Here is a 14379-nt window from a genome sequence, read left to right as displayed (position 1 = left end):
GGAAGCTAAGTGGCTTGGCCAAAGTAACATAGTAAATTAGTAGTAGAGCGGAAAATAGAACCCAGAAAGCTGCATTCCTGGTACGCAGAGCAAACCACTAGACACACTCCCCCATGACTCTGAAAGAGTCATTTGATTTGCCTTTTTTTGTTTTGAAAGTCATAACCCTGGCCTAATTTGTGGACATGTAGCTAATCAGGGGATTTATCAACAAAAGTGCATTGTGAATATGATGAACAAGGATAAATCTGAAGGTGCTGGGAGTTCCATCATAACTGGTCAGGCACAGCACTCTTGCCTCCATGAGAATAAGTGTGGTGTCTGTCACTGGAACACTCATACTGCTTTTTCAGGTGGTGCATGGCAGAACCTGGTTTGGGGGCAGGTGGTGCTCTCTTTGTGCTCTCTGCCCTGAGGGCCCCTTAAGCAGCTGTGATTGCTGGTAGGGCATTACAGTGCAAGACGACGGGGGCAGGTTGCGTGCTATTTGTACCGGCTGCCCCCTTTAACAAGCTGCTGCTGGTGAGCTGCACTGCGGGGACGTTTGGCCTCATTCACACTTGGTTGCTTGACCTTCTGTTGAAATGAGGGTTGGACAATGTCATTCAAGGCATGCAGCAATGAGAGATGTTTCTTTGTTTTAGACTTAGGTGCCAGGATGAGCAGACACCTGCAGTGTGAAGTGTGTAGTGTATGGACCCTTCATCAGTCTCCTCTGAGGCAGTTAGGGTGGGTTTGGGGAGCTCGTATAGGGTGATGTTCTCTGCATGCTGCAGAGCCCAGCTCCGCGGGGATTCCTTGCATGAATGCATGCAATAGTTTTTTAGATGCAGGTGGGGAGCCAGTGATGGGGGAATCCACCCATCATGAAGCACCACAGAGGAGAGGAGCACAGGGCACAAGAACTACAGAGGATAATCCACTCCCACTTTTGATTAATAGAGCCATAGATTATAAAGCCAGCAGGAACTATTGTGATCATCTGGTCTGACCTCCTGTATAATACAGGCCATAGGACTTCCTGGAATTAATTTGTGTTTGAACTAGATCATATCTTTTAGAAAAACATGTCATCTTGATTTTTAAAATGTCCAGTGATGGATTCTCCATTGCATTCCCTGGTAAATTATTCCAATGGTTAATTACCTTCACTATTAAAAATGTGCACCTTATTTCAAGTCTAAAGTCTGGGTGGCATTAACAAGTTTTGTATCTCTGTGAATAAGGTTAGATAAGAATGCCCCCCCCATCTTTGTTGTGGTTTGTTTCATACTCTGTCCCAGTCTGTGTGTGCCTCTGCCTCCTTCATTTCGGCGTTGAAAAGTAAGTCCCTCCCGCTGCAGCAAGGCTGGTGGTCTGTTCATCTTTGGCGACTAGTGCTTCTGAGTAATGGGGAGTCAGTTGACTATTTAATAGGCACTGGCTCAGCGTTGGACTACTGTGCATTTGAACCCTGCTGTAGACTTGCTCTCTTCAATAATGTAGATATATGAATGATACAGTAATTAGCTCTTCTGCAGCACCTTCCATTCTGAGGAGCTAAAAATGCTTTACAAACATGAACATATGAAGCTTTGCACCACGCCTGTGGGGAGCATGAGTACAATAACTCCTCGCTTAACGTTGTAGTTATGTTCCTGAAAAATGCAACTTTAAGTGAAACAATGTTAAATGAATCCAATTGTCTCATAAGATTTAATGTAAATGTGGGGCATTATATTCCAAGGAAATTTGTTTGGGGCAGACAAAAGGCATTATACTGTATACTGTACAGTACTGTACTGTACTGTGGTTGGGAAGTGCCCCTGGCTTACCCCACACAGGCACAGCCTGCTATAGGCAAAGACACTAGGAAGCACCTTTGCAGCAGCAGTGGCACCTTCCCCGGAGAACAGGCTTGGATTTTGCCGGGAATGCTCCAGGCCCACCTCTTCCTGTCCCCGCTCCACTCCAGGCCCACCTCTTCCCACCCCCACTCCACCTCCGCTCCGGATCATTCCACATCCTCCCCCCGAAAGTCCAAAGTCTGTTTGGTGGGGCTTAGGACTTTCTGGGAGGGAGGGGAGGAGTGGAGACGCAGTGCTTCCTCACTCCTGCCCCTCCCTCCCAGAAAGTCCTAAACGCAAAATGCTGGGAGGGAGAGGGAGGAGAAGGGAAGCCCTACGTCTCCACTCTTCCTCCTCCCTCCCAGAAAATCATAAGCACCGCTAAACAGCTGTTTGGTGGCATTTAGGACTTTCTGGGAGGGAGGGGGAGGAGCGGAGACACGGCGCTTCCCAGCTTCTGCCCCTCCCTCCCAGTAACTCCTAAGCTCTGCCAAACAGCTGTTTGGCGGTGGAGGAAGCGCTGAGAGGAAGGGGGAGGAGGCGCAGAAGCGGAACTTGTGCAATGCTCCCTTGTAAAGTCGCTGCTCTTCCACAGAATCTTACAAGCAGGCAACCAAACGACGTTATAAGGGAGCATTGCACAACTTTAAAGGAGCATGTTCCCTAATTGAGCAGGGACGTAACACTGAAACAATGTTAAGTGGGACAACGTTAAATGAGGAGTTACTGTATGATTCTCCCCTTTATCTTGATGGGGGAGATGAGGCACAGAAAGGTTAAAGTGATTTGCCTAGGGAGGCTGTAGCAGACCTGGGAATATGAGTCCAGTTCTCCTGTCTGCCCTGCACATTAACCTCTAGGCTGTGGTTCCTCTGGCATACACATAGGGATTTATAGCATTTATTGCTGTGAACATCTTCCACCTATGTTGCGTTTTACAACTAAAAATTACATTAATGTAGCCACGCCCGAGTGCATGACAATGTGCTATGCCAGGAGTGGCCACGCTTATTGACCTTACGAGCTGCATACAATAATCTTCAGATGTTTCAGAGCTGCAAGAAATGCACAACCTGCCCCATGGGATGGTGCCTGCAGGGGTGTGAGCCTTCTGCCCTGATGCCCCAGCACTGAGCTAAAGCTCTTAGACTCCCTCCCTGCAGGGCAGAAGCCCCTCGTCCCACTACCTTGCCACAGGGCAGAAGCCCCGAGCTCCCCCTTCCCAGTCCTGAAGGCGGAGAATGGTGGGGAGGTGCGTGGGGGGCTCCAGGAGCCGCACTTTAACTGTAAAAGAGTGCAAGGCACAGTTTGACCAGTCTCTACTATGCTGATCCTGGGCTGTGATTTGAGCCTTTGTGGCCATTGCAGTGCAGTCCTCAGCACTCTCTAATTAGCTTGTCTCTCACCAACAGAAGTTGGTCCAATAAAGGATATTACCTCGCCCACCTGGTCTACTCGAATTTAGGACAGGCAGACCCGCCTGCAGAGAGCAGAAGCAAGATTAGTGGAGGATCTGGCCACTCATGTGTAATAAACAGTGGATCCATGTTTTATAATGCCATACAAACGCACACACCAGAACGTCAGTGGGCGGATGCTCAGTGTAACTTCAGGTGGAAAGCAGGAGACATAGTGTGGGAAAAAGACTCATCAGTCTTACTTCAGTCTGGGCATGACTCTGTTGTTCAGCTCCTCTGGGTCTGCTTGGTAGATTTTATTAATCTCTGGAAATCGGCATAAAACAGAGAATTGCAATCACAGCAGTCCACAAAGAGCTTTCAAGTAGCAGCATTGCCAGCCCAGCAGAGGAAATCAAACGTGTATTCAAACATGGACTAGTCCAAATCCTGGCCCCATTGCCCACAATGCAGCCATAAAACTTGGAGACAAGTTGTGATTGCCTTATTTATGCAACAAGTCCCATTGACTTCAATTGGACTACTCCCAGGAGCAAGGCAAATCACAGTTTGGAGAACAGATAGCTAGATTAGTCACTCTTTGGGAAGTTTGCCATTCACGTCAGTGGGACAAGGATTTGGCCCACAACTTTAACTCAATGGCTTGATGCTTGCAGGATTCAGCTTGTAACTAAGAGCAGAAAGAAAGGGAGGATTCTCCTTTGACAGTGTATATTGTAATATTTCATACTTCCATTTGCCTTTATTTTCCATTTTGTATTTTTTAATTCATGATGAAGTTTTCAGATAGAAGTGGATGTCATATGTGTAAGCTGAGTTCCTTGTTTTTTTCTTTTGCCTGTCACTGGCTGCATGCTCTCTATTGATGTCTTGTTCCTGGTACTTGACACTGACCATCTTGTCTGTGAAAGGAAGCACTCCTGCTGGCTTGCCTGATAAGAAGAAAGGGAAGTTTGCTTGGTTTAGTCACTCCACAGAAACCCATGGTAATGTTCCACTGCGCTCTGTGTCCATAATGTGTGTGTATATGTATATATATTGTACGTAAGTATATTTATGCATGTATGTGGCTCATTCCTTCTATTGCTTGTGCAGTGTCCTGTATATGTGTTTGAGGTAATAACTCCTATTGCAAAGCAACCTTTTTCAAATATCTTCAAAACTGTTTTCCATTTGCAATCAAGCTCAAATGTGTCTTGAAGGTGCTTCACTTCATATCAGAAGATTATGTGCCAAATAACTCTGTTTTGTTTTCCTAGAGGTGGGGGTCAGACTGTATGATCAAATGTTAACCTTGTGACTCAGTTTCTTTTTCAGTTTGCTTGGCGGTTTCTTGTGCATCAAAATATTAATCTAGCTGGTTTCTGGGGTTGTTTCTCCAAGCAAATAAGACAATAAGAGCACATATGTTATTGTTGCCCCTTTTTGACCTAAGCAGCTAATCAAAGTTCAAGCCCCTAGGAATGTTCTAGTTGGAAGTAGAAATGGATAGAGTCTGGTATTTTCTTTGTTGCAATCTTGTTTATTTACAAGAAATGTATAAAATCTTCCTTCTACAAACCCAGGAGAAAGAAAGAACAAAAGGAGCAGTTTCTTAGCTTACAGCCCCAAGCCTCTGTAGCCAGCAGACCCAAAGCCACTCTCCTCTACCTTTTTTCCAGCATCACCCTGTGCTTACAGGCTACTGCTAGGCATTCTAGCATTTTGCATCTGCCTCTCTGTTCTTGTCTTTTTCAGGCCACGGCTACACTTACAGTTCTGCAGCGCTGGTAGTTACAGCTGTGTTCGTACAGCTGTGTAGGGCCAGCGCTGCAGTGTGGCCACACTGACAGCTACCAGCGCTGCAGTGTGGCCACATTTGCAGCACTTGCAGCGCTGTTGGGAGTGGTGCATTGTGGGCAGCTATCCCAGCATTCAAGTGGCTGCAACGTGCTTTTCAAAAGAGGGGGGTGGGGTGGAGTGTGACAGGGAGCGTGGGGGAGACAGAGAGAGTGGATTTTTGGAGCTGACACTGTTCTCAGCTCCCTGCCTTGCAAGTTCTATGGACTGGAAGATACACAGTGCCTACCTTCAATCATTTAAAAAGTTTTGACCTTTCCCCCACCTGTCTCTTATTCACTAAATGCTAATTATGCACTCCTAAATAGCCGTCAGACCACATAAACAGTTGCTCAACATTACCCCTCCCCCCTCTCTCCTCAAGCAAACAGCTTTGAACATTCCAAAGCAATTCTCCTGCCTTCGCTGGCTCGCTCACTGGAGCAAAGAGCAGCTGTGTTTGTTTTTTAGCAAGTAGCTACGGGGATGTTGTGGACAGGAATTCTGGGATACCTCCTTATACCCCGGAGGCCAATAAAAGCGCTGGTGGTGTCCACACTTGCTGACCAGCGCTGCATCACCAGCGCTGGAATCGCTACACCCGAGGCAGACCAGGTGTACAGCCAACGCTGCAACCAGTGAGTTGCAGCGCAGGCTGTGCTTTGCAAGTGTGGCCACATCCTGAGTTGCAGCGCTGTAACCCCCTCACCAGTGCTGCAACTCTCCAGTGTAGCCAAGCCCTCAGTCTGTTGTCTCCTCTCCCTTCCCACACTCACCCCTATCCAAAGCAATACTCACCCAAAAGCTCCTGGGCAGATTTCACGCACTCTTCTTGTTCTAAGTGAGGGCTTATGCTTACAGTAATGTTAATTGAATGGTGCATTCACACTTCTCAGTCTCAATGGGGTTTTAACTCAACCCATAACAAGATTTCACCCAGATCATAAGATTATGTAAAGGAGTGGACACACTTGGAGCAATGCATTTGGTCATGTTGGAGGGAGTGCCACAATGTCAAATGTTTCATTCAGTGCTCAAAAACACAATCTAAGAAATTTAGCTCTCCATAAGAGAGAAAGTAGAAATGCTAGAGATTGTTAGGTTGAAGAAGAGGGAAGACTGTGCACTGAAGCAAGAATACAGGATATGTTTGGAAGGGCCATCAGATCTCTCTCCAGCTGCTAGAAGAGGACCTGGTCTCATGGCCCACTGGACATCTCCCCAGTTGCAAATGCAGAGCATATCCTGAAGGACCATCAGGTTTATCTCCTGGTGTTAGTTTAGCTCTTGCTCTGGTGGCCCATCAGATGTCTATCTTATTGCTAACAATAGCTGTGTTCTTAGTAATACACAACATGTTCTGACAGCCCATTAGATATCTTTCCAGCCGCTAATACAGGGCATACGCTAAAGTCCCACTGACATCTGTTCAGCTGCTAACATAGGTCATGTTCTGACACCCTATCAGACATCTGTCCAACTCCTATCGTGCCATTCAGCTTGAAGAGTCATTTCTTTGCCTTTAATTCATTTTGTGTATTTGGAAAGTAGGGAGGGAGGAAAGGCACATGGGGAGAAGTGCTATCCTTTGTGCCACACGACCTCAGTCAGATATATGCTAAGGAGGTATTTTAATTCTCCAAACAAGGGACACAAGCAGTTACTCAGTTGGCGTTGTCTTGTTCCATGAACTCTTGGTGGAATTAAAGGTTTAGGGGATTAATAATGCTCTAGGAAGTCAGTCCCCTGTTCAAAAACAGATCAGGTAGATGTGGATTACAATATAATGGCTGCTCAGTGACATGTATATAATAAGTTAGTGGACTCAGCCACATTCTTAATTGACAGGTGTTCAAACAAAAACTCCACCACAGTCAGGATTCATTAGCTTCCTTGTTGGAAACTCTAGAAAATCGGACCAAAGATTGAATGGGCCATAGAAACTGAGCTACTCTTTCATTCCTGGAGATCCCATTCCTCCAGGTGTAAGGTTGAGGCACAATAGTGGGATGTTCTGGGGAGGATCACGTCACTGCTGCTTGTGCTGTAGCTGCTTTTCAGATAACAGAGGACTTCAGTCACAAGAGCTGTGACTCTGGTACTTTTCATCAGCACTCAGTTCACCAGAACATATGTTGTTAATTTTAAAAAAATGTAGACCATGCATAAATAAAGGAACGTTTTTTTAAATGTTTCACTGTTAATCTCTTTGGTGGTTTTGCCAAATTTTCCTTCCAATTTCCATTGATCCTATTTATAAACTTTCAAGGGACTAATTCACTGAAAGAAACAGAGCAGCAGCTCTTGTCCCACTCTTTTCTGATTGGGGAACTTGTGTATATACTTAAGCTATACCTGCCTGGCCTGACCTATGCAATAAGGCCACAGACTTGCTCAGCAAACTGCATAAGTAGGACCCTACCAAATTCACGACAATGGAAAACGCATCACGGACCATGAATTCTGACCTCCCCCGTGAAATCTGGCTATTGTAGAGGAGGGGCAGGACTAGCACCACACCCAGAGGCTCCTACTCTGCACCAGGCTCCAGCTGCTAGTCCTGGCCAGGATGGGAAGGGATGGGACTTCCTCTTCCTCTGCAGGAGCTACTACTGGGGCCGGGTCAGACCCACCTCCAAGAACCTCCCCCAGCTGCAAGAAGCTCAACAACTGCTGAGTGGGAACCCAGCTCTGAAGGCAGCTCTGCCACCAGCAGCAGCCCGGCAGAACTAGCAGCTGGAGTTTGGCACAGAGTAGGAGCTCCTGGCTGGGACATCCTCAGCTCTGCCCCTTCCGGGCTCCAGGTCCAGTGCTCAGGGTCAAGGGGGTCTTGGGCTGGCTGTGTGTGGGGAGAGATGACCACAGCATCCTCTTGACCGTGACATCCACCCATAAGGCTGGCCCTGCCGTCCCCAAAAAAGTGGCAGCCCTTCCCCTATACCATGTGACCCTCATCTCTGTGCTGCTGCTGGGCAGTGGAGCTGCCTTCAGAGTGGAGTGCCTGGCCAGCAGCCACCCTCCAGCAATCCAGCTCTGAAGGCAGCACTTCATAAGTAAGTGACCCCCCTCCTACAATAGCCTTACGACCCCACCACCACTACAGCTCCCTTTTGAGTCGGGACCCCCACGGTTACAATACCGTAAAATTTCAGATTTAAACATCTGAAACCATGAAATTTATTATTTTTAAAATCCTGTGACTGTGAAATTGATAAAAATGGACCATGAATTTGGTAGGGTGCAATGCATAAGGCTCAGATGTTGCTACTTAGAATCCTTTGCTAAGCTGGCACTTCCATTGTCATTGGTTGCTAATAGATGTGTTGCAAAGTAATCACCAGCTCTTTGCTTTTTCTTCACTTTGACCTTTGCAGTGAGCATGCCTACAAGTGAGACTGAGTCCGTGAACACAGACAATGTGGCAGGAGCAGATATTGAAGGAGAAAACTGCGGTGCTAGGCTGGCGTGAGTACATATATAAAGATATCGATGTTGCTTTTACTGCATGCGAGATTGATTTAAAGGGTTAAGTCCAAATATTTTAAATGCAAACTTAAGGGTTTTTAAACAAGAAAATGGTACGTGTTGAGTTACGAAAACTAATAGGCCACATTCTGATCTCAGTCAGGTAAATCCAGAGTGACTCTTGATCTCAGTGGAGGGATTTAGGATTTACACAAGTGTTAATTAGACCAGAATCAGGTGCACTATAAAAAGAACTGTTCCCATGGTCTTATATACAAATGAAAATTAAAGCAGAATAAGGTAGGGTGTAAATTTGAAGTGGATTAACTATTCCTGGTTAACTTCATCTGAGGACACACTTATTCCAGAATAAGATTTTCAGAATAAGTAATATTCTTATTCTGAAATATGAATGTCTGCACAGGGAGTTAATCAGTAATAGCTATTCTGGCATGTAGACAAGCCCTATAATTTACTTTTTTTAAAGTTGATGAAAACTGTTTTGTTTTTTTTTTTAAATTAAACATTCTCCTGTATTGATAGATACCCAGACAGAATGACATTGTTCTGGCTAGCACATGAGAACCAAAGAGTAAAACTGACTAGTCTGATTTAATGAGCTGAGTGACAGGTAAAAAGCTAGCAAACGTTATATATCATGTGAAATCATTTTGATATTCAGAATTATTTCAGGTTAAATTACTTAAGGTGTTATTAATAAAACAGATAACATAATTTAAATATATATCTGTGATCACAAACCTGCAAGCCTCAAGAGTTGCAGCATTGGGCCACATATTTTTATTTTGAAAAGTGTCCATTTAAAAGTGATGGATCCAGATTCCAGAATTCTTGATATGTTCTCAGTTCAATGCACAGTGCTTTTATCAGGACTAATGGGATTTGTACTACACATCAAGCTCTGATTACTGTACATAGCACAATACCTCTTCTTATAAAAATGGTAATGACGACATAGAAGTACCTCAGTCAGAAAAAATGCTATGGGTCATAAAATCTATTGGGCACATATGCAAAATATGTGAGACAGTATTTCTGGAAGGTATTTAAAATATGTGCTGGACTATGGCACTCCCTTGTGTGAGTGCAAAGCAGAGGGAAAAGGCATTTTCTCTCACCCTCTTGCATGGCTCTCACAAGGACTGGTCACAACTGCAGGCACAATGCTACATCAGTGTGCACCCTGGAGCATATGTCATGCCAAAGGGAGGAAGTGGTAGGTGGGATTATAAGTGACATCACTACCTCAATTGCCCTGCAGAACAGGCCCAGTACACCTGTGGTGCAGCCTGCACAGTCCCCTTGCAAACTGGAGAACTCAGGGAGGCAAAAATCTACCTCAAGCTCCCTGGGACCTATACTATACAAGCATAATTTAGGCCCCATAATATTGGTCAGCAGTTGACACCATCTGTAATTACTTATCTGGTGTGCACAAAGTTATTTGCAAGTGCAGTTTGTTTTCATCACCCAGCTCACAAACCTCATGAAAAATTATTTATCCTTTTTCCTTGTGCTCCCTCCGTCTGCTGCATCCACCTGTTGTCTTTTGCATACTTAGATTGTGAGCTCTTTGTGGCAGGGACTGTCTCTTTTTTCCTTTGAGTGTATAGTGCTTGTCACAGTGAGGTCCTTAGGCATGAGCGTAATACAAATAATAATAAAAATGGCAAATGTACTATAATGTCTATATAGTCACCTATAATTTAATATTACAATGTGCATTCATATCATGCTTTTCATCCCAAAGGATCCTAAAGCTTTTCATGGTCTGTGTATGTAGGGTTCACTTTTCCAGCACTGAAGTGCAACCACCTTCAGGGTGAAAAGTGACAGCTATCTGAAAGTGCCAAGAGACACTGCACATTCATGGGTTTAGGAGACATGAAGGATGACTTGTCCTACGTTGAAACTGCAGAGGGGATTCTGACAGCTAGAGTAGAATTACCTTAATTGGAAAGTGGCCAGGATACTGAGGCTAACACTCAGTTCTGTAGGTAATCAGGTTCTTAGATATATGTTTCTGTGGGGTGCAAAGTGGGCCTAAAATAGCCAGAGATGACCAGTGGAAAATTCCACTTTGCTACTTTCTGCTCCAGCTATCCGCCTACCCAAAGTGTAAGGACAGGACATGTCAGGGGAAATCCAGGGGCTGGGCATGGACAGGAAGGTGCATGGTGGAGCAAAGTTCCTTTACACCTTATCCTCAACTGTGGTAGAAATTAAGACAGGCCCATTGCTGTTCTAAATTCTACCAGGGTTGGACAACTGAGGATCAAGGAGGGAGATGCAGCCATCTCTCTGCAGTTACCACTCTCCACTATATCTGAGAACATCTCAAACATAGTGGGAAATTGAAGCCAATACAGTTTTATGGAGAGGGGGTTCACATTCCTTCCTCCAAAAAAAGACTAGAATCTTAGAAAACTTTTCTTTGGCCAAAAGACGACTGGGTGCAGGTTCCTCTAGGCCCCATTGATACTGTCCCAAGCATCAGGGAAATGGAAGATGCTCCTTTCCACCAGGATAATAAGAGGCCACACCAGTGTGTTTGAAATCCAAACTCAAATCTGGACTGAGCTCCACATTTTGCCAATGGTTCCTGTCTTAATAATGGGCCTGAACCAATAATCTGGATCTGAAAACTCTCCAACTTTAGATGCTTGGGCCCATCTCTAGTTTATTGTAGTTTTCATGTCTCCCTCTCAGGCAGCAACAAGTCTGAAGTTCAGATTGTTAGGATGTACCAAATCCTGAAGTTCCTATTAAGTCCTTGTTCAATCCTCATGTAAGCCAAAATACACCATGGAGCCTGTAAAAAATTATGTAAGAATTTCACAATTTGACCTATTAAGTTCAATGAGTGTATTCCTTGAGGAGAGGCTGAGTAAGGACTTCAGGACTTAGCCTGATAATAGGGAAATAGTGATTAGCTCAATTTGTTCTAAAATACAGGGGCAATTCTTGTACGAAGAATGCTGAATCTTTCAAACAAGTCTGTAGGGCCATATCTTCAGTTCCTAACAGGCTTTTTTTTTTTTGGCTCATTTGGCTTCCATTGAGCGATGCCCATTTACTCCATCTGAAGATCTGACCTGTACTTTTTAGCAGAACTTTGTGAGTTCATCTTTCCACTGGAATTTGCGTGCACAAATGAAATAACTAGATGAGCTTTGTAAAGCTTCAGTTTGTCTTTTAGGCAAATTATCATTTCCACAAATCTGGTAAAATCTCAGTGGCAATGAGTCACTTTCATCTTGTTATAAGCACATTTTTTCCCAGAGGGCAGAGATCATGCTGGGCAAACTACAACTGGACATGACAGGAGCAGTAGGGAGATTTCAAGTCAAAGTTGATTTTTTTAGTGACAGCCAGCTAAAGGGTATTTAACTCTGTCAGTTTGGCAAGTCAACCTCACCATCAGAATGTACTTATGACAAGAGGAAGACGTGCCCTTGGAAGAAGGAAAGGAAAAGCAATGTTATTAAAGATGACTTAGAATTACCGGATGTTCTTTCTGTTCTTATATGAAGTAGTAGAACCTTAAAAAAAGGTCTGTGAATGGCAGAAATATCAACACAAGAAGCCAGTTCCAATCATCTCTTTTGGAAATGGAAATCTCCCTTGACAGCCTTACCTGACTTCATGGAGATATGTTCTCAGTGAGATCAGGAGAGCACCCCTCCAGCAGAAGTAGTTTCCTGGTGACTCATCCTCCAAAGAAACCTCTATCTTCTATAGTACCTAAGCCTAGAGCAAGTGCCTTCTTCAGCTGAGCTGTCTGGAGTGATGCTAACCTTAGAACCAACAGGAGTTCTAGGAAGAGTTAAATTTGGATTTCTTGATTTGGTTAATGTGCTTTACATCCAGTTTATCAAAACAAAAACAAAATATCCGTGTCAAATTCATCGCTGGGGTAATTCCATGGAGTTATATCAGGGATGGGTTTGGCTCACAATGCCTAGGGTAGTTGTAATACATATCAGGTTTTGGGACCGTTCTGAATTTGATAAGACTATCAAGAACCATCTACAAGCATCCCAAAACTTCTGCAGTGCCAACATGACGTCACTCATACCATGACGTTGCCTCACACTGATAACATCTGCATTGGAATGGTAACATAACAGTTTTATCCCAAAGACAAAATTTGAAAGCGGTAACCGTAACCTTACCTCTTTCTCACCATAGCTGTGACTAACCTATTTTAAAAAGGTGTATTGAAATGCGTTTCCCATGATACTCTGCAACAAATAAACTGGTGTTAAACCTAGACCTAGGAGCAATGGATTTTGGATTAAGGAGCTGCCTTAGTCACAGGGCTTCCCAGCAGTGAGTAATTTATCTGAGATGCTGCATTTTTATCAGAAGATCATATGAATTCCCTACAGATATAAGTTTAATTTGGAGCCCATGTTGTTGTAGCTTAGATTTCTGAGGTCATGTAGTGACCCATGCTTAATATTAGCCTCACTGGAACTGAATTTTGAACTAGGTGCATCCATGAAATCTGGTCCTCCAGTACAACTGGAAATACATAGGGTGACATGAAGCTCTTGCTTTTGTATGAGTGGCTGATCTATAGAAAACCCCTTGCTGAGACTCATGTTTCAGGAGGCTACAGTAGAGGGTTGACGCATTTGAACTCAAAGAAAGAAACACCTTCAAATGATCAGTTTTCATTGGATCAATCAGCCATTTGGCATTTTCTTCTTGGTCAGAATTTCCTTTCAATTCTGGTATAGTCCAACCGTTTTCCACGGGGGGGTTAAAACAAAAAAGCCAGAATAAAACAAAATAAATGAGCTACACTGGCTTTTCAATTGAATATGCTATGTCCTGAAAATCTTGTAAATAATGAAAGCTCTTGGCAGCAACTGATCCATCAGTGTATTTCCCTGGGTGCTTTTTCTTGTGCTCTTCTGGCTGGCAGAATAATTCCTTTGCAACTCCTAGAACAGTCAGCACAGGCGTCTGTGGAGAAGGGGGAAGAGCTGATCACATGCAGGTTTGTTGTCTGCCACGGCTGCTGCTGTTCTGGGCTTGACAAGCAAATCATGTCTGAAAAGATGTCTTTGCTGCTGCAAGATCTCTGGTTACTGCCACATCAGGAGCAATGGTAAGAAATCTCTGCCAAAAGCCCAGAAACTCACTGCTGAGTTCAGTAGGAAAATGCACAGACTTGGCCCTTGTTTCTCTTTCTTGTCTACGACCCTCCCAAGTATCACAGCCTGGACCAATGGTACTCATGGCCAAAGCCCGTTACCTCTTGAGATGTGTGTATAGAGGACAGTAGATTGGCTTTATAGAGGAGGATCCTTCACATTTCCAACTCTGTGACTAGCCTGAACCACCCCACTCCCCTCACCCTTGCTTCACAGTCAGGTCTAGAGTATCCATTAGACTCTAAAACCCCAGTCTAGTTTCGCAACCTGTGGTGTAACTCCTTGAATAGCAAATCACCTTAAGATTTCAGCAGGACAGATTTGGGGATAGATTGCACCCTCAACAAGTTTGCTAATGACACTAAGTTGGTGGGAGAGGTAGATACGCTGGAGGGTGGGGATAGGGTTCAGAGTGATCTAGACAAATTGGAGGATTGGGCCAAAATAAATCCGATGAGGTTCAACAAGTACAATGCAGAGTCCTGCACTTAGGACGAAAGAATCCCATGCCCTGCTACGGGCTGGGGACCGGCTGGCTAGGCAGCAGTTTGGTAGAAAAGGACCTGGGGATTACAGTGGACGAGAAGCTGGATATGAGTCAACCGTGTGCCCTTATTGCCAAGAAGGCTAACAACATATTGGGCTGCATTAGTAGGAACACTGCCA

General features: G+C 44.5%; 1 protein-coding gene across 1 annotated transcript in view; it reads left to right on the top strand.

Annotated features, from left to right (window-relative positions):
* Positions 1-14379, top strand: part of CACNA1C (calcium voltage-gated channel subunit alpha1 C) — a 672248-nt gene that overhangs the window by 506481 nt on the left and 151388 nt on the right. Inside the window, 1 exon segment of the mRNA XM_030542977.1 lies at positions 8437-8527. Coding sequence (XP_030398837.1) covers positions 8437-8527 — 91 coding nt within the window.

Source organism: Gopherus evgoodei, chromosome 1 (assembly GCF_007399415.2).
Source record: "Gopherus evgoodei ecotype Sinaloan lineage chromosome 1, rGopEvg1_v1.p, whole genome shotgun sequence".
NCBI lineage: Eukaryota > Metazoa > Chordata > Testudines > Testudinidae > Gopherus > Gopherus evgoodei.
Note: the sequence above shows the minus strand (reverse complement) of the source record. Positions and strands in the feature narration are given on the sequence as shown.